This window comes from Macrobrachium nipponense, chromosome 30 (assembly GCF_015104395.2).
Source record: "Macrobrachium nipponense isolate FS-2020 chromosome 30, ASM1510439v2, whole genome shotgun sequence".
NCBI lineage: Eukaryota > Metazoa > Arthropoda > Malacostraca > Decapoda > Palaemonidae > Macrobrachium > Macrobrachium nipponense.
Window position 1 is genome coordinate 44,182,967 of NC_087218.1, and position 19,411 is coordinate 44,202,377.

The window sequence follows — 19,411 nt, forward strand, 5'->3', positions numbered from 1 at the left end:
GTGGGGGAAGCATAGGAACTGGTGGGAAGAACCAGCGGATATGGAGTGTCGAGATGAGGAAAGTGGTGGTGGAATGGAGAGGTGCAAGAATCAATTAAAATAAAATCAAAAGCATTTAAGGGCTGCAAAGTAAGGCATGCATGAAAGACTAGGAAAAAGAGAAGGAGAAAAGGATATCTATAAGATTTCAAACTTGAGGAAAGGCAGAGACAGGATGTGGGTAAATTGGGTGTCATCAAGGATAGTGATGAAAATATATTGTATATGGATGAAGACATTAACCCTTACTAGACAGCTCCTCAGGCCGGGTAAACTTTGAAGTCGGCCAATTTAGGAAAAAAAAAACAGCGATAGAAAGAGGAAGATTTGCAAATGCACATGGTGAAAGATAAAAATTCTAAAAATGTTCCCTACCTTCCACAAGAAGTTGTAAATGACTATTTACAGCCCCTTGTGGGGCCTCTTTTACAAGGTAATCGTAAATTTTACCAACTTATATATGTTTTTTGTAATAAATATATTTATTTTATTTTGTAAAATTATAATTACTGCTCATACAATATCAAGACAGATAAGAAATAAAAACAATAACAAATTCTTAGTATATTTGTTGAAAAATATTTACATAAATTTACCGAGAACGAAGATTCAGTAACTTTTTTTACTTTATATATTTTTTCTAATATTTCTTTCCAATTTTCTTTGTAAAATTACATTTATAACCGACCTACTATTGTAAAAGACAAGAACAAAAACAACAGCAACCCCTTGGTATATTTACATGCAAATTTACAAAAAGACGTCATGTGACAGAGAGATGCAGAATATCCCCCTTTAAGTCACAAGCTCTACTGAAGTACTGAGAGTCTGAGAAGCTCACACTGGTGATCTTAGTCAGTAGAAAAGTTGCCATAAGTGAATTTATGGGGTATAAAAGTATTGGCACCTCTTTCCCGCCTGATTCTTTCCAAATTGATGGCGCATAATATTGTTTAGCTACAGGATCAATCCGTCCACCACCCCAAACCTGTTATTACTATTCCTGAGGATCAATCCGTCCATTAAGGGTTAAGAAGAGATGGCGAGAGTATTTTGAACAACTGTTAAATACTGAAAATGAGAGAGAGAGGAGATGGGGGAAGCACAGAGGGTGGAGGGACCAGTGATGGACATACAGGATACAGAAGTGAAGAGAGCATTAAGGAAAATGAAGAATGATAACTCACCAAGTCCACTGGAGTTCCAAATTGAAGTGATCAAATTACTAGGTACAGAGGGGAGAAATGGATGCTGGACTTATTAAAAGCTTATGTGAAGAGGGAGAAATGCCAAGGGACTGGGAGGAGAGTCTAATAGTATATACATACAAGCAGAAGGGAGATGTCATAGATTGTGGTAACTACAGGGGAATTAAACTAACAGAGCATGGATTGAAAGTTTTAGAGAGAATACAGGATGAGAGATTAAGAGAGACTGTAAAGATTGGGAAACAGCAGTAGGGATTCATGAGAGGAAGAGGGACAGTGGATGCCATCTTCATAGTAAGACAGCTACAGGAAAAGAGGCTACAGGGAAACCAGGGACTCTATTGTGCATTTATAGACCTAGAGAAAGCATACAATAGAATCCCGACAGAAGTGATGTTGGTTAGGCTGGTCGAGATGATATATAAAAGAACGAGCACAAAAGTGATAACAGCAGTTGGGGAAACAGAAAACTTTGAAGTTAGTGTTGGATTTCACCAAGGGTCAGCATTAAGCCCATTTTTGTTTGTGCTGGTCATGGATGTGCTGAGTGAAGAGATCAGGAATGAAGAGCTCTGGGAGTTGTTGTATGCTGATGATCTGGTGATTACTGCTGAAAATGAGGAAGACTTACAGAGAAGGGTTGGAGAGTGGCAGAAGTCTTTAGAGAGGGGTGTCTTAAAGGTGAATGTGAATAAAACAGAGGTTTTGCTGAGCAGTAGGAAGATAGAGACAGAATAGTAATACAAGAAAGAAGAGGCTCGATTATAAAACAGACAGAAAAGTTTAAATACTTAGGATCTACCTTGAGCCAAGAGGGAGGATGTGAGGAGAAGTTGACAGTAGGATAAAAGCTGCATGAGGGAAGTGGAATGAGGTAGCTGGAGTGGTATGTGATAAAAAAGTGCTAATCAAGCTGAAAGTCAAAATATATAACACAGTGATAAGACCAGTGTTAATGTGGGGAGAAGAAACATGGGCTCTAAGAAAAAAAAGAGGAAATAAAGCTTGCGAGAACAGAGGTGAGAAGGCTGAGGTGGATTATGGGAATACAGCTGCTTGAGAGATTGGAAAAAGATGAAATAAGAAGAAAGGCAAGTTTCGTAAAGATTCGAGGTGATAAGAGAGTCACAATTGAGATGGTATAGGCATGTGTTGAGGATGGATGACGAGAAGAGAGTGAAGAGGGCTTGGGAGGAACTTATTAGATTAGAGGAAGAAGATCCAGAGGGAGACATAGAATTAGATGGTGAGATAAAGTGAAGGAAGATATGGAGAGAAGAGGTTTGGTGGATGATGATGCCTTTGATAGAAGGCAATAGAGAAGGCACATCAGGCAACCGAACCCTTAATGTAGGGATAATGGTAGAAAAGAAGATCTATCTGTGGTACAGACTAAAGCTAGAATTTTAAAAAATCTATCCAAAATGCAGTTTATGAACATTTTGATGTACCCTAAAGTTAAGTTATATCTTTTGTTTAACCAGACCACTGAGCTGATTAGATTTTTATTTACGTCGCTGGGAACCAATTGGTTACTTACCAATGGGACCTACTGCTTATTGTGGGATCCAAACCTATTATATCGAGAAATGAATTTATTTTCACTAGAAACAAATTCCTCTAGTTCCTCACTGGCAGCAGCAGGAAGTAAACTTGGTCTACCAGATTGATAGGTGAGTACACAAGCCACTCATCCACTGAGGTACTATGTACAGCTATGCTCAGAACTCATGCTACATGACTGCATAGGATTTCGTTCAAAATTCACTATCTGGCAACCTAAAATGCTCCATATTTGTCTGCTAATAATCTCCATATTTATTTGCTATTTCAATGCAAAAACACGATTATTGCATACATAAGGCCATAATATGTTTCATAAGAGTGAAATCTGTCATATATTTCAAAACTATAAGAAAATGTCCCGTGTAGCCAAATTTCAGAAAAAACATTTACGAAACATTTTCAAAACTTTCGTTCACACAGCACTGATGCATTTGACCAACACGAAGTCGTCATCAAACCTCAGTTCAAATGTTAGATAAAAAACGGAATTTTTTATTCATAACATTAATGTTGCTTCCAAAGCAAGCATAAAATCTAAAATAGTCCTATTTGATTGTTTTTACACATCAACGCTGAAAAAATGTAAATATGTATATACAAAAGTAGAATACGCCCACTCACATGCCCCCATACACTATCGAGCATCGAATCGCGCTTCGTGCAACGCGTCGAGTTTTCATAGTATATGGGGGCTTGCGCATCGTGCAACGAGCCACTCGCAGCTGGCTCGACGCTATCAAGACATTCCTGATATTTTGTGGGCGGAGCTTCGAGCCAAGTGATAATTTGTTGGGTACACGAGGAAGGCTCTATTAATTTTGTATGTTGAGTAAAATTGAAGATGGATAGCGCCAATTCAAGAGAAGTGTTAAGTGACTTTATAGACCTATACCAGTCTTTCCCGTGTTTGTGGAAAATTAAATCGGCAGATTACTATAACAAACACGCAAAACAAATTGCTCAAGACAAATTAGTAGAAAAATGAAAGAATGTGACCCTAATGCTGATCGTGAATCATCTTTACGTAAGATTAATTCTCTACGTGCATCATTTAGAAAAGAATTTAAAAAGGTTCAGGCCTCATACAAATCTTCTTCGAGAGCAACAGCAATGCTTAAAAAATCGTCTGTGTCTAGGTCTGAGGATGACATCTTCACTGTGCGGAAAAAGCGCTTAACTGAAACAAGGCTCTTTAGTGCGTGGCCTCCTTCGAGTTCGAGCCAAGCTTGAGGTGACTCGAAGCGCGATTCGATGCTCGGTAGTGTATGGGGGCCAGTTTAACGTGTGAGGGGAGTGTGTTTAACACAACCATTCGAGTGCTGGTGCAACAACAACCACCTGCTGCAATAAGTAGCGAGAATGAAATTATCTTGAAAATATTTATTCTATATTTGTTAGAGTAATGCTTGGATTTTCATACAAAATTATTTGTTATATTTCTAAAATACTTAAAAAATGGTGGAATACTAGCAAATATTCGCCTATGCAATCATTCTTTTGTCAAAGCCAAGATTTTGTTCCTAGGCCTAGGTGTGTTAGATTTCTTTACTGTACACTTAGCATTCACATCTCTCAATTAAAACTTCTGGCCAGAAAGCAAATGAGATTATATATACATTCTTGCACTTCAAGTTAACTTATGAAAGAATAAATTATACACCAAAAGCGAGCAGAAGAACTTCTAAGAAAATAATATTTTAAACCAGTTGAAAAACATGTGTTCCATACGCCTTGATATTAATACTTATGATATTTCGATTAATAGCCATCTTCTCCAAATATATAATAAAAATCACCATTGTCCTTTATTCCTCAAAGAATAAAAGACAATGATCATACATCTCAGAAGGCTGAAATTATTTTTTTAGTCCTATAAATCATTTTGCAACCTCCAAACAATTGAAAAACTTCAGCATTCAGAGAAAACTTGTAATTCATGCTCCTGTTTTGAAAATGTTGCTATGATGACTGCTGGGCTTATTATAAGGTCTACTGTTATAACCGTGCAGAGGTAGTTACGTTGACAAGCCCGAGGAGGAGCATGTTAAGGTCGTTGTCATCGATGGCACCGCTAACTTTATTACGCCGTACTTTGAACTAAGCAATGTGAAAAAAAAATCAGTTCAAATTACACAGATTACGAATTATACCAATACATAAAAGGGATCATATTTGTATAACCATAAGGAAAATGGTAATAGCTGTGAATTTGCAAACCTTTCGACATGGATGACGGAAATGAAAAAAAAAAGTACTTGGCAACGTCACGTTGAGTCTGAGAATCTGGACGACACAAAAAGAATAATGTTGCATGAGATTTGAACAGCACTGTATCCTAGAGTAATTGCTATTGTAATGATAACAATCACTTCGTACCATGATTCTGATGGTTGAACGGAAAAATCCCAATAAAATTATTAAAATAAATAAAATAAAACATCCTTGCAGCATTAACCACTGGCAATACTATTGTATTGCCAGTGGTAATGCTGAAAGCATGTTTTGTTTTATTATTCTATTCCTAGCATCGCTGGTCATTGAGCCCAAAAAGTAAAATCACAACTTGTCATGTGTGTCCACGGTCTCAATTCTGCATCCCACGGGATGGAGAGGAGGATTTAAGCAAAGGATAACGTCCCTGGCTTGTGAAGAATCAACTTTACCATAATAAAACTTCGTGGTCTGCTGCAAAGTGGGAGTGGGTCACAATGAGGCTGGCAAGTCAGAAGAGTCACGAGCAAATACAGATAAAAGAAAAACACCCACCATTAAGGCCATGACGCTGCTCAGGTTATCAATGGGGAAATCTGGCAACCCCAACGACTTGGACTCTTCGGTGAGGAGAGTGTGAGACAACGACAAGGCCCGGGATACAATTCCACTGTCCACGTCGGGATACTCGTTCAGCAGATGACGAAGATGCTCCTGACAGAGGGAAGAAGAAGAAAAAAACATGAGTATTAGAGATGGTTGCCTTTATATAGAATTAATTAACACTGAGGTACATACATAAGTTTCAGTTGCAAAGGCATATATGTATAATTGAATCACGAAAGTTTGGAACGTGATAAATCCATAAATAAAGGTATAAGCCACGAAGGAAAAATAAACAACGGAGTTTCTGCAAGATCTTTAGACGTTCAACGTTCTTTACTCTGCAGATAAACTGACTTACATGAGGAATTGACAGTACAGGAAAGCTCGTATAACTAACAGATAGGGATTATAAAGAGATTAGTACCTAGAATCCCATAGACTTCCATCCAACGTTTCTTTCAGGATTTAGAACTGTAGATCCCAACCCACCTCATTCTTTCAATCCTGGAGGGATTGGGTCAAAACAGGGTTATTAATGTCTACCCATTCGCCAATTGCTGTAAACACACGCGCGCGCTCAGTCATTCAAGGTACACAGCTAACTAGAAATAATTATTGACAGATAAGGCATAAGTAAAATTCGCTAGTAACGCCTCATTTAAATCCACATTGGAGTCCATGACAGCAACTCATTACGACTCGGAAAAATGCAGAAAGAAATTCCTGCATTCCGTGTTTTGTTCATAATATTTTGACATACATGCGCCAAGTAAAAGGAATAAAATTTCTAGGGTAATAGGAATACATTTCAATTACGGCATTAAACCAAGCGTCGATGTCCAAATGACTAAAATCTCTCGTTGTGGAAAAAAAAAAAAAAAAGCTTGTAACTGAAAACTGATGATTGCTTACCAAGTGTAACGTGAAATGCTTAGCTTGACTTGTAAAGAAAAGCTGAAGAACTTAAGAACTCTAATATAAAAATGCAATCTTAAAGATGGAAAGGATGAACAAACAACTCACATTGACAATTAGCTTTAAAAAACAGGAAGCCAAATCCCTGTCCATCGTTACAATAAAATCGTGGAAAAAATTCTTCTGGATTTTCTCAAAGGTAACTCAACAGTTAATGGGCATAATTGCTCGGCATTTATTTTGCGTCCAAAGGGTCTGGAGTTACTAGTCAATTATACACAAAAGAAACAACCAATGCGCATGCAATTAGGTTCATTACAAAAGCCTTTCCTTGTGACTTAACAATGGGTTCTCTTCCACTCTAGGAATCGAAACATTTTTATTGAAATTCACTCTAAACACTTCTGTCGTTACTGTTATACAGGAAAAGCACTCGAAACAGACACTGACAACCTTATTTCCCATACCACTGTGATATCCTGAAGAAAGGTGTATTCCAGTTTTCATAATAGGCGAACCAAAATATACAGGAGGTGGTTAAACATACAATAATTAGTGCTATGGAACTAACATAACCAGAGTACTTCATAGAAACAGGTATTAAGAGAGCGAAAAAACTGCAATGTAAAGGAGAATTAAAGTAACAACAAGTAAATGTAAAATTGATAAATGTGATTTCTCCCTGATTCTAACTATAAAGTTTGGAGGAAAGCATGCAGTAAAAAAGCAAACACACCAATGGGAAAAGGGCCCAGCAGGGTTTACGTAATTCTGTGTGGGAGGTGAAACCTTTCGTACGCGCGGGAAACTTATGAGAAATCTGGCTTTGTAAAAAGGGGCACAAAAGAAAAAGTAACCGCACAAAACATAAATAATACAGTGTTGGGATACAGATCATAGGATGAATTTTGAAGAGAGTAAGGCAGCATGCAAAAGTAAATGACACTCACTATCCATAATAAGAGAGAGAGAGAGGAGAGAGAGAGAGAGAGAGAGGGGGGAGAGGGGGGAGAGAGAGGGGGGAGAGGGGGGAGAGAGAGAGAGAGAGAGAGACGAGGGAGAAGAAGGAAAGGGGAAGGGGGGAAGAGGGGAGAGAGGAAGAGGAGGAAAGAGGAAGAGAGAGAGAGAGAGTAGCAGAGAGAGAGAGTGGAGGGAGAGATCGGGGGTGGGGGGGGGGGGGGACAAGGGGGGGGGGGGGGGGGGGGGGAGGGGGGGGGGGGGAGAGAGAGAAGACAGATAGAACCTACATAACATCAGTAATAGCAGAGTTCTGACAGAGTAAAGTCACAAGATCTGATCAGAAAAATCAAACTATCACAAGTTGAGGCTCGCGATTGGTTACTAAAAATTCCCCGGCCTAGCAAGGAGGTAAACAACGGGCAGTCGACGAGATCAATATATAAAAAAGGAGGCCACCGGACTTGTAATATCCTATTGCAAGGACACTGAAGATGACAGTAGGGTGAATCGAAAGCTAAGAGCCGTATTATGTGAAATGTTCATCTGTAAAAATGTGAGTACGACAAAAAGAAAGGAAGTAAAAGTAAATATAATAGGATTCTTATTATCAATTTTGTTATCACTATTAAGAATGGCACTACAGCGGATGAAAATAATAAATATCCTTACATAAAAAAGTATGCACACATCATTACAGAAATCCTTATGTAATTACTAGTGACAGCGTAACGTACTTTTATAATAATAAATTATGTTACCCTGCATTTATTGTTTAATATTTTGAAATAACTGAACTTTTAGTTCATTATCTGTGGCGGTAAATGTAGAAGCATTGTGTATGTTTTCTTCTGCAGCTATGGCCTCCTTAAAAGCAAGTCAGACACTTTCAACAGGAATCCAACCTAACCTATACTATGGCGCCATGCTTTGATTTAGATACCCCCAATAAGACATTGCACTTAGTACAGCAACATGCGTGTGAGTAATCCATAATATTATTTCCTTAGGCTGTCTATGTTACAGTAAACAAAAACAAATGAATTACACTCGGCAGGAAAGTCAGGATACAGTTTTTTTTTTTTTAAATCTTCGGACATATATTGCTCAATAAGGCTACACCTAACAACTCTAGAAAGGGGGCGGAGCTTCAAAATCATAGCATTTGTTGCTTTCTAGATTTCCAGTAACTTTACACCATAAAGATTCTGTGGAAGTCCTATAAACATTTATACTTGGATGTAGAAACAGGCTCTATATTATTCGTTAATGTTGGTTTGGTAACGTCAGTTCAGGGTAGAATATCCATCATGCTTTTTTAAGACCTACTGTGAAATCTTACTTATAAGTAATGCTTGACACAAAATGGATCTTAAAAAATGAGAGAAAATGTTTTAAAATTTGGGCACTACTTGTGGAAATCGTGAGGAACAATACAGTAAAGAATGACATACTATTATAACGAGAGAGAGAGAGAGCGCGCGCAAGTATAGGTCTATCGATAGAGATATACAATTCATTATATTTACTTTGAGAGATTGAGTGATAATATTTTTCCAAATGTTCCAAAAGGAAGAGAGAAGAGAGAGAGAGAGAGAGAGAGAGAGAGAGAGATTGGTGATGGGGACAGAAACTTGGGAGAGAGAGAGCGCCAGCATAGGCCTATCTATAGAGATACTTAATTCATTATATTTACTTTGAGAGATTGAGTGATAATATTTTTTTCAAATATGTTTTAAAAGTGGAGAGAGAGAGAGAGAGAGAGAGAGAGGGCAAAATCTGCTTACATGAAAGCATAGGCCTATTTATAATTAATTAATTTCATTATATTTTCTTTATAGTAATGGTGACGGGCTTGTGATGGGGAAAGGCAGAAGAAAGAGCGGAGAGTCGGTGCACAGATACGTGGGAAACAGGGTGATATGGCTGCCAAGATTGTGCTGCACTATGCTAGATAAAATTTGAAGGACCATAGTATTCAAGTTAATTCTCCAAGAAATTCATACCCTAATCTTGATTTCATTCGACAGTTGCCGTAACATTTCAAGATTGTAAATAGACATGGAAAATTTCAAACACTGGTTGCGGTCATTCTTGCTCTCTTGATATAGTCTGTACTTTTGAAAATCGGTTTTTTCATCCACAAATCATTCACGAGAAAAGCTGTGTTAAGTAAAAATATTTATTACCACCAATAACTCAATATGTATTGCACAGACAATTAAACTTTTATATCGTGCAAAGAATGCTGATGTGCTGGGAGACCTTTGAGCCTCGCGGCAAAGTAATGCAGTCGTGTAGGCTAACTATGAAAGCTGACATGCTACTTTAACCTTGATAAAGATTTATTTTTAAAGACAGTAGCTTTGCAAACACCAACTAGCATTCGATCCATGTAAATGTCAAACTAATCAAAGTGTGAAATCCGTTACGTAAGCCAGTATCCAGGGACCTGCGCTTTCCCACTCGAATTTCTAGAGCTACTCCTCACATCATAGAAAACGCTCTTGCGGATGCAACAAGATTTGCTCAACCTACCTTAGCCGTCGCAACACTGACTGCCATTGACGTCAGCTACCTTTAAACGCTTTGGAATATAAACATAAATTTGTAAAAACTAAAATATTTACGTTCACCACTAACGATGATGCAATAATATTTCCGTTCATGAAGGAAAACGAGTAAATATTCTTGTCGTGATACATAGTACTACAATCAGAAATTCACATTCTATCTACCAGATCTCTATGAAAGCATCCATCTGAGAAACTACAATTACTTCGGACATACATCGTGTTTTTAAGTATCTGAACGGTTTTGTTTTGCAGTTTTAACTTATATGATATAATTTGCAATGTAGTTTCATATTCTAGAGTAAATTTAGCGAGATCATGTCTTTTCAGTAAAAACAAATGGGAAATTCGATGAACGAAAGTTAATGAAAACTGCATCCTGACTTTCCTTGCCGAGTGTACAACCTCTTCTCCCAAAAGTGCTTGCTTAGCTTCACCCTTCTTCCTTTAATTCTGATAACAGATAATCTAGCAGTCTTACCTTCATGTTTTTCTCTTTCACAAGTATTCTAAATCCCCCTTTTTATCTGAAATTTATGTATTTCCAATAACCATGCCCTTTTCAAACACACTTTCACAGAACTCACCAACAAGGTCATCTCTTGCTCTTTAAAAAAAAAAAAAAAAAAAAAATGCATTTTGACCGCCAAGCACAATCATCCTTTGTTTAGACTATAACCTGTAATTATTTCTGTAGGTTCATAAACCATCAAATGAATTTAATTCAGAAAATTCTGCATAACGTTTAAGAGGAATTCTAACCATAAAAATAACATTTTTATGCAATTTTAATACTGTGCGTTCAAGTGATTTAAACTGTCCAATGTCATTGTTTCTGTAAATTCAACTTTATGAGTGAATTGAACCTTCTAGCTAACATTATTTCTCCGAGTTCAGTTTAGAGTTTATGAGTGATTTCGAAACTGCAATTGACATTTTTTCTGCAAATTCAGTATTAGTATATGATTGATTTTATACAGTTAACTGACATTATTTGAGCAAATCCCGAGATACTGGGAGAACTCACTACTTTAGGGTCAATAAAGGTCACTGCTGATTCACTGATCATGCAATGTTGTGTAGTCACCAAGATTGAGTGTCCCTGCAAAATTTCAAGTCCATCGTTCAAAAGGAACAGGTCGAAAACTGAGTTACAAGTTTTGACCCAAACAGAAAGGCAGACAAACGTAGAGGTAAAGTTAAATAAAAGAATGAAAAAAAATTAAACACTTTTTTATCAAAATGCACTAAAAAGTAAAAACATACATTTTGAGAGGCACCAGGATTTTCTTAAAATTCATCATGTCTACAAAAAATACAAGTATAGGAGCAAAACATGGAAGGAAATGCTACAAGAAAAGAATTGTATATTTTTTTATATATCTTGAAGTATTTCTTTCCATGTTTGGCACCAAAAATTTTATTTTTGTATACATGATTAATTGTAAGAAAATCCTGCCATCCCAAAAAATTATTTTGAGCTTTTTAGTTCATTTTAATAAAAGTGTTTTATGATTAAACATTTTTTTAACATTATACTTTTCAGTTTCGATAGAAACTATAACTGTTATGATTAAAATTTTTTATTAACATTATACTCTTCAGTTTCGATAGAAACTATAGCTGTTTTATGATTGTAGCTAGAATTAATTAAATGTGATACCCTGCGGAGCCAAAGAAGGCGTGAAAAATACATAGAGTTATTTTCTTCTACGATACCAAGTAAAGAAGGTATGAAACCTCCGAAGAGTTTCATACAAACCCTGCAATACTGGGAGGGGTCACTGTAGGGTCACTGCTGACCTTCTGATCATGTAAGGTTTTACCATCACCGGGATTGAGTAACCATACAAAACTTCAAGTCCGTCAGATGAAGGGAACAGGTCGAAAATTGAGTTACAAGATTTGACTCAAACAGATGGACCGACGCAGAAGTCAAGTTAAATAAAAGCATGTAAAATGGAAGATGATGATGATGGCCTCATACTGGTTTCGAAGAAATAGTTTCAAGAACTGTTTGCATGGAAATGTTTGTGTGTAACTGCAATAAAAAAAAACCTCAGTGCACATTCGAGGCTTTATTCAGCTACAATCCCATCACAAAGAATTGCAGCAGTCAACAGAGAAGGGTACACTAGGAATGCCAAAAGTAAACAGATACAGCACAAACAGCACAAAGAAAACAACGACAAACACAATGTGGCCTTACAAAACTACAATTACAGTACTCTATTACAAGTTTAATTAAATTCAGTAAAATTAATGGCACATCACGAGGATAGCGTCCTAAATCACTGATAGCCACAGTATCTTCACGTACATCTTGAAATCTAATATGTGCGTATGAGGGGTTAACTTCTAGTAGTTTAACTTTCTCAACGAGAAGATCTTCCTTTCTACGCACGCGCCTTCTCAGAAGAACATTTTCCAAATCGCACAGCTATGTGGGAAGACTTATTCCTGAAGAGGTCTTCCGCCGAAGATAAACAGTCTCTCACGAGGGGTATCACCAGTAGCAGTGGAAAGCAGAGTGCGAATCGAATGTAACTCATCCAAAACAATTTCCCAAGGTGTTGGCAGTGGCGGATCTAGTAATCAATCATTAGGGGCACTTAAGATTATCAATTATCATATATATATATATATATATATATATATATATATATATATATATATATATATATATATATATATGTGTGTGTATATATATATATATATACATAAATATATATATATATATATATATATATCTATATATAATATATATATATATATATATATATATACATATATATATATATATATAATATATATATATATATATATATATATATATATATATATTATATATATATATAACATGTACACACGTATGGTACATATATATCAATATTCATATATGTATGCACACACACACACACACACACACACATATATATATATATATATATATATATATATATATATATATATATATATATATATATACATATACATATCTTACCCCACCCCCCCTTTTTATTAAACTACACAAATTGGAAACCCTTACCTGCTGTCAATGGTGCCCTCTATCTGCAACCATGTCGTTAGGCTATTAAGATCTCGTAAGTATAAAAATATACTATTTATTACCCAAAGCAGTTGAATATAAAATAGAACAAACTGATTAACAAGTCATAATGACAGAAAACCCAAATCTGCCCATAAAGAAACCAGTAAGTTAACATTCTACCCTCCTGACTAAGAATTAACTCCCAGACTCAAAATGTCAATAAGTTCATTTAACATAGTCAGGTTAGAGAATCCCGTCTCTAAATTAGCCATGGAATAGGACCCATCTGTAATAAAGATAATAATGGATAAAAGATACACTTCACACATCACTCTTTTCAAAGTATTCACGTAAAGAGAGTATTTCACACTTCTCTCTCTTTTCAAAGGAAAAGTAACGGTTTTCTAAGTATTACAAAATAAGTGTCATACCTTTACGATGGGGCTTTCTCTTTCGACACTTGGCGTGTACCACCTGACCTATTTGTGTTCACAGAAAAGAATGTGTCTTTCGCATGTGCCTTGGAGTACTAGGCCTGTAACATCCATACAAACGAATGTACATGCTTGACGACAGGGTGAGTGATCTCTCAGTTAAACTGCTTGTGTACTCAAATTCCTTCGTTCAAGTAAGCTGCCCCTACAGCTCAGCTTGTCTCCAAGCAAGACATGATATGTGATTTCACTTAACATTACACACTTGTAAGATGGCTCGGCCACCTATGTCCTCTGTGCACTCCTGTCGCACACCACATCAGCAACTAATGCACAATGTATCAATTTACCACATGACTTAGGGCCACCTCCGTTGCTGGAGCCCTTGTGCTTCGTCTAATGCACAAAAGTTTAAGAACTCCTAGCGCACAAATTGTGATCAGTATAGCACCTAACATGATCATTAACATTGGTATAGTGTAACAGTTGTCGAAAAAGAATTCCTCTTCATCACTATCCTCCAGCGGCGGGACTGTAACGGTCTCCACTGTAGGCGAAATTCGAACCGCCTCATGGTTTCCATGTAAGTGTTTATGAAACACTTTCGTGGACGAGTTATAGATACGCCGACTAAGTACCATGAAGAAATCCGAAAGAACCCTGCAGGAACCATCAAACAGCTGGGATCCCTGTAGGACGAGTGAATTGTTGAAAACGCAGGTCGAGTGTGTAAACCAACTCGGAACAACTCAGCACATGCCATTATTCAGCGTCTGTGACCCTCATGAGTGTATCCAACACCCTCTCGTCGCGAAACTGTAGATTCGACGTTGTCTAGGAAATATCCCGTGACTTCTATGCAAGTGCTACTCGCACCTGCCTCATCGAAGACTGTAGACTCCTGATTTATCCCAGAACGTATCCTTAGACGGTATATCGAAGACATCTCATCCTTTGCAAAGGTAGTCCATAGAAACGCCATTCGTGTGTAGACTTGACTCGACCTCTGGTACTGTAGAACGAAGTCGTCTCCATTGCCATCATCACGTAGAGTTGGGAACTCTCTAAAGTCATTGTGAGTCCGTATTTAAAAGGTCTACATGGTCATAAAAAAACTAAAGTCTTGCTTTACCCCACAAATCCGTCATCAATTAATATACTCAATCTACTAGTCAAATATTAAAAAATTCCTCGCTAAACAATATATAATCTTTACCCACTAAATCCTCACAAATAATCCCATATCTGACAAACGCTATCAAAAGAGAACCCATAAAGTCTAACAACAAAAACCTCTTTATGGTTTATATAACTAACCTCCATAAAATATAATGCCGAACACCCCTTCTATCTAACTCACATACCCTGACAAATTATATCTCCTATCTAAAATAAAAATGCTATTTAGAGCTTAATCCCCATCACAACATCTCTCGTAAGAAAAGGAAAAAAAAGGAAAAAGGAAAAAAAATAAGATAATAACAACAATAACAAGTGATATAATTCAATATCTTTCCCAAAACGGACTGTGTACCGTCACGGAATTTGCTACCGCAACAATCCCATCGACCAGAAATGACCGGAAAAGAATCCCCTTACATGATACATTCCCGTGGAATGTCATAATCAACATCTACAAGAATAGTGCAAATCCCTGAGTAATCAATTCCAAAGGGAAAAATCCGCAACCGGATTCATTACAGCAAATTAGCAACAAATCCACCTGTGAACACTTCAGGTGCTTTGAACTGCAGCATAGACAGACTCGCAACGCCAGAAACTCATGATTCTAAAAAAAATGTTCTATACTGAAACTACATCAGCACATTCCACTGAACTATCTCCAGGATATGACCAAGGTGCTCCAAAGTTATCTCGAAGACATAATTCACCCAAAAGATACTGCCCAATTATAAAAAAAAATTATCACCCATTCGGGATAAAAACTACAATAAACTCACAATTCTATAATTATATACCACCAAAAAAAAATCATCCCTAAGGATTAATGCCATCTCCTTATATATATAAATCACCATCTTAATAATAACACCACTCTAGTGATAAAAATATTTCCTCCATTTAATTAATAACCCCACGCCAAAAAAATCATTCCCCCTCCAAAAAAAATTGTCGTTAAATCATAACACCCCATGACATTATCCGAATTATATAAAACCCCAATGTCATCTATTCGGCTCGTGAAACCCCAAAAATTCAGCCCAAAATATCATACACGCAGGAATAATCACATGTTTATCATCACATTTCTCAGCTAAAACAAAAATTTGCCATATTTCAACCACTTCTCACGTAAAATATTAACCCCGAAATCTTATGCTAAAACGCCGCAGATTTGCGCATAATAAGGAAAAAAAACTGTAGAAGGAAATAAAAAGAGAGAGAAAAAAAACTTAAGCAAGAAAAAAAGGGTAAAAAATGCAATTGCGCGACAATATATTAATCACCACAACCAATTCTTTTCAATTTTGAGATATGTGTTAACCTCGACTGACCTGTTTTTTCCTCTAAGACTACAAATCTGTTTCCAATTTTCTCTTCAATGACTTTAAAAGGACCTTCAAACTTTGGGCCTAATTTGTAATTTAGCTCATTTTTCACTTTAAATTTTAAAAATACCTTGTCTCCGACATTGATCTTGGGATCAGATGATTTACTATTACTCTTCTGTACCATATCTCTGGTTGTGGATTCGAGATTACGGCTGAGACAAGCGTGTCTCTCTCTCGCTGTGGATACCAACGCCTCGACCGTATCCTCCCCATGATGTGGCGTAGTTAGCAAATCAAATGTGCCTCGTGCTGGACAACCAAACAAAGCTTCAAATGGGGACATTTTAATTGAATCACTAACCATAGTGTTAATACTATGTCTAAAAACATTAACATATCTGTCCCAATTCTCATCATTACCACCTATATTTTTCCTGAGAGCCTCGAGCACTTTCCTGTTTGCTCGTTCGCACAACCCATTAGCCTCGGGTCTGTATGGAATAATTGTTACTTTCTGTATCCCCATGACTTCAGCTAAACATTCCAAGGTTTTGTTCACAAATTCCCTCCCATTGTCGGTTAATAGAACTTCAGGTGAGCCATATCTGGAAATGATACCATTGAAAAACGCTATGGCTACTTCTTCGGCTGTTTTATGCTTAAGTGGGAAAATTTCTACTATCCTTGTAAGTTCATCTATTATCACTAACAAGTACTTGTTCGCATATCTAGACTCACAAAAATTCCCCAAGATATCCATATGTATTCTCTGAAAAGGTCTACTTGGTATAGGATACGATCCTAATTTGCATGAAGTTATCCTTGCAGGCTTACATGCGTTGCACACCGTACAATTCCTTTCGAAATTTTCCACATCTTTCCCCATATTTTTCCAAATGTATTTAGCAAGAACCTCATCATACGTGTTTTCTATTCCCAAGTGTGGACTACCGAACCTGCAATGAACTATATCCAAAACCACTGGAATTAGGACCTTCGGAATTACAATCTGTGTCGTATCTCCTTTACTTTCACGGGTTCTCAACTTATATTTAATTTACCTTCTAACTCCAAACCCGAAAAAGGCAACTTATAACGTTTCCTGACTAATTCCCCTCTTAGAAATGCTTTTGCATCTGCTAAAATCTCGTCTTCATCTTGCCTTTGCTCTATGAGAGTATATCCCATTGTATGGCCTCGCTAGTGACTTGCGCGACTTGGAAACCTTCCGTGTCATGAAAACTCCTGCTGAGAGCATCAGCAACGTTAAATTTGCCCTCTATATATTTGAGCTTTGCATCAAAATCTCTGATAGTTAAAAACCATCGAGCTCTTTTTGGCGACAAATCGGGTTTATTAAAAAGATCTAGCAATGGTTTGTGGTCTGTAAGACCTTCTACTTTATTCCCCATCAGTAACATTTTAAAATGAACTAAGCTCGACACTATTGCAAAAGCTTCTTTATCTATGGTGGCTATGGACTTCTCGTTGCTGCCTTTTGTCCTAAACTTCCTGCTATAAAAAGCTATAGGATGAAATTTTCCATCAAACTTCTGGATAAGGCAAGCACCTATACCTTCCTGGCTTGCATTAGTCACTAATGTAAAAGGTTCACTAAAATCTGGAAACTTCAAAACAGGGGGATTCATTAGCGCGTCCTTGAGCTTTTGAAAACTCTCCGCCTGGGGTTCCTTCCATTGAAATTGAACGTCTTCCCGCAACACATCAGTTAGGGGAGCTGCTACATTAGAGAACCCTTTCACAAACCTTCTGAAGAAACCGGGGATACCCAGGAATGACTTAATCTCCTTCTTTGATCTGGGGGGGAGAAAATTCGCTATTGCTTTGACTTTATCGTCATTTACTCTAACCCCTTCCTTAGATATGACGTGGCCTAGATATGTGATCTGCTTTTTCAAGAACGAGCACTTGGCTAGCTTGGTTTTCAACCCCGCTAATCTAAGCCTCCTAAGTACTTCTGTAAGCACTTCCAGGTGTCACACGATCGTGTCCGTTGCGACTAGGATTTCATCCATATACACAAAAACATTTTTGCCCAATAACACGTGCAAAACTGTGTTCACCAACCTGGTAAAAGTCATCGGACTGCCCGATAAACCGAAAGGCATCCACATAAATTCATAGTGTCCCTTGGGCACTGAAAAAGTGGTATATTCCTTGCTACTCTCACTAAGAGGGACCTGTAAGAAACCTTGCACCAAATCAATTGAGCTATAAATATTATGTTCCCCAATTTCAACAAAAAGATCTCGTATGCCCGCGACTGGGTAGCGGTCAGGGATCGTCTTCTTTAAACGTCTAAAATCGATGCATACACGGACAGAACCGTCTTTCTTAGGCACCGCTAACAAGGGAAAGTTGTAAGGAGACACGCTGGGTCTAATGATTCCTTCTTCTTTCCCATCTATTAACCTCTTTCTCCCTACCCCTGGTTTTCTCTTGATTTTGAAAGGTATGCGATATGCAGGAATATAAATAGGTTTTGTGCCGAACTCTCTCCAAATTTACCTTATGCTCTAACACATTAGTAAACCCCAATTTATCACCTTGTAAAGCTACCGTATCCCCAAATTCTGCCAAGAACCCTCTTATTGCTTCAACGTGTTCGCTATAATCCGCATTAGCTAAATGTTCTCTAAATGTTCGTTTCCTTGATTGCCTTTCTGCCTCCAAAAACTCAGGTTTCCCCACTACGATAGCCACTGAACCGCTATCACAACTCCAATCTTGGAAATCCAATATATATGTGTTCTTCTGGTATCTCCTAACTGTATCATTACAGTTTAGCAACTCTAACCACGGAAACCCATCCTGGATACACTGTTCACCCAATGCCGTGCTAACAATCCTCTAAGCTTTTCGCTATTTTCAATAACACACACATCTGTGGGTTTTCTCATTTCCTTCAATTTAACTTTTACCATAGTCTTCGAACCAGGTAGTAACATAATATCTTCAGATAAAACACCTCTATATTTGTGGTTAGTACCTCCCCTTGCCACCGCCCCATACACATTACCACCCTCAGTATCACCCCCAGAATTGTTAGTATCAGAAATAACATCAATATTAGTATCAACATCACCATCCAAAGTATCATCACCACCATTGTTATCACTGTGAACTCTGATAGAACCCCTGTAATCATTTCCCATATCAGCAACATGGGTTTCAATATTACCTTTATCTCCAATAAACACTCGTATCACCGCCATTAATATCAACGAGATTACCTTTCTCCATAACACTCGTATCACCGCCATTAATATCAACGAGCACATCTCCTCTTTCAATAACCTCCATGTCCTCCATTCTA

The 19,411-nt window shown here is 37.4% G+C and overlaps 1 protein-coding gene across 1 annotated transcript in view; it reads right to left on the minus strand.

Annotated features, from left to right (window-relative positions):
- LOC135202484 (von Willebrand factor A domain-containing protein 8-like) overlaps positions 1-19,411 on the minus strand; it is a 672,011-nt gene that overhangs the window by 208,984 nt on the left and 443,616 nt on the right. Inside the window, exon 4 of the mRNA XM_064231895.1 lies at positions 5,580-5,738. Within this exon, the coding sequence (XP_064087965.1) occupies positions 5,580-5,738 (159 nt within the window). The remainder of the gene's footprint in view (positions 1-5,579; positions 5,739-19,411) is intronic.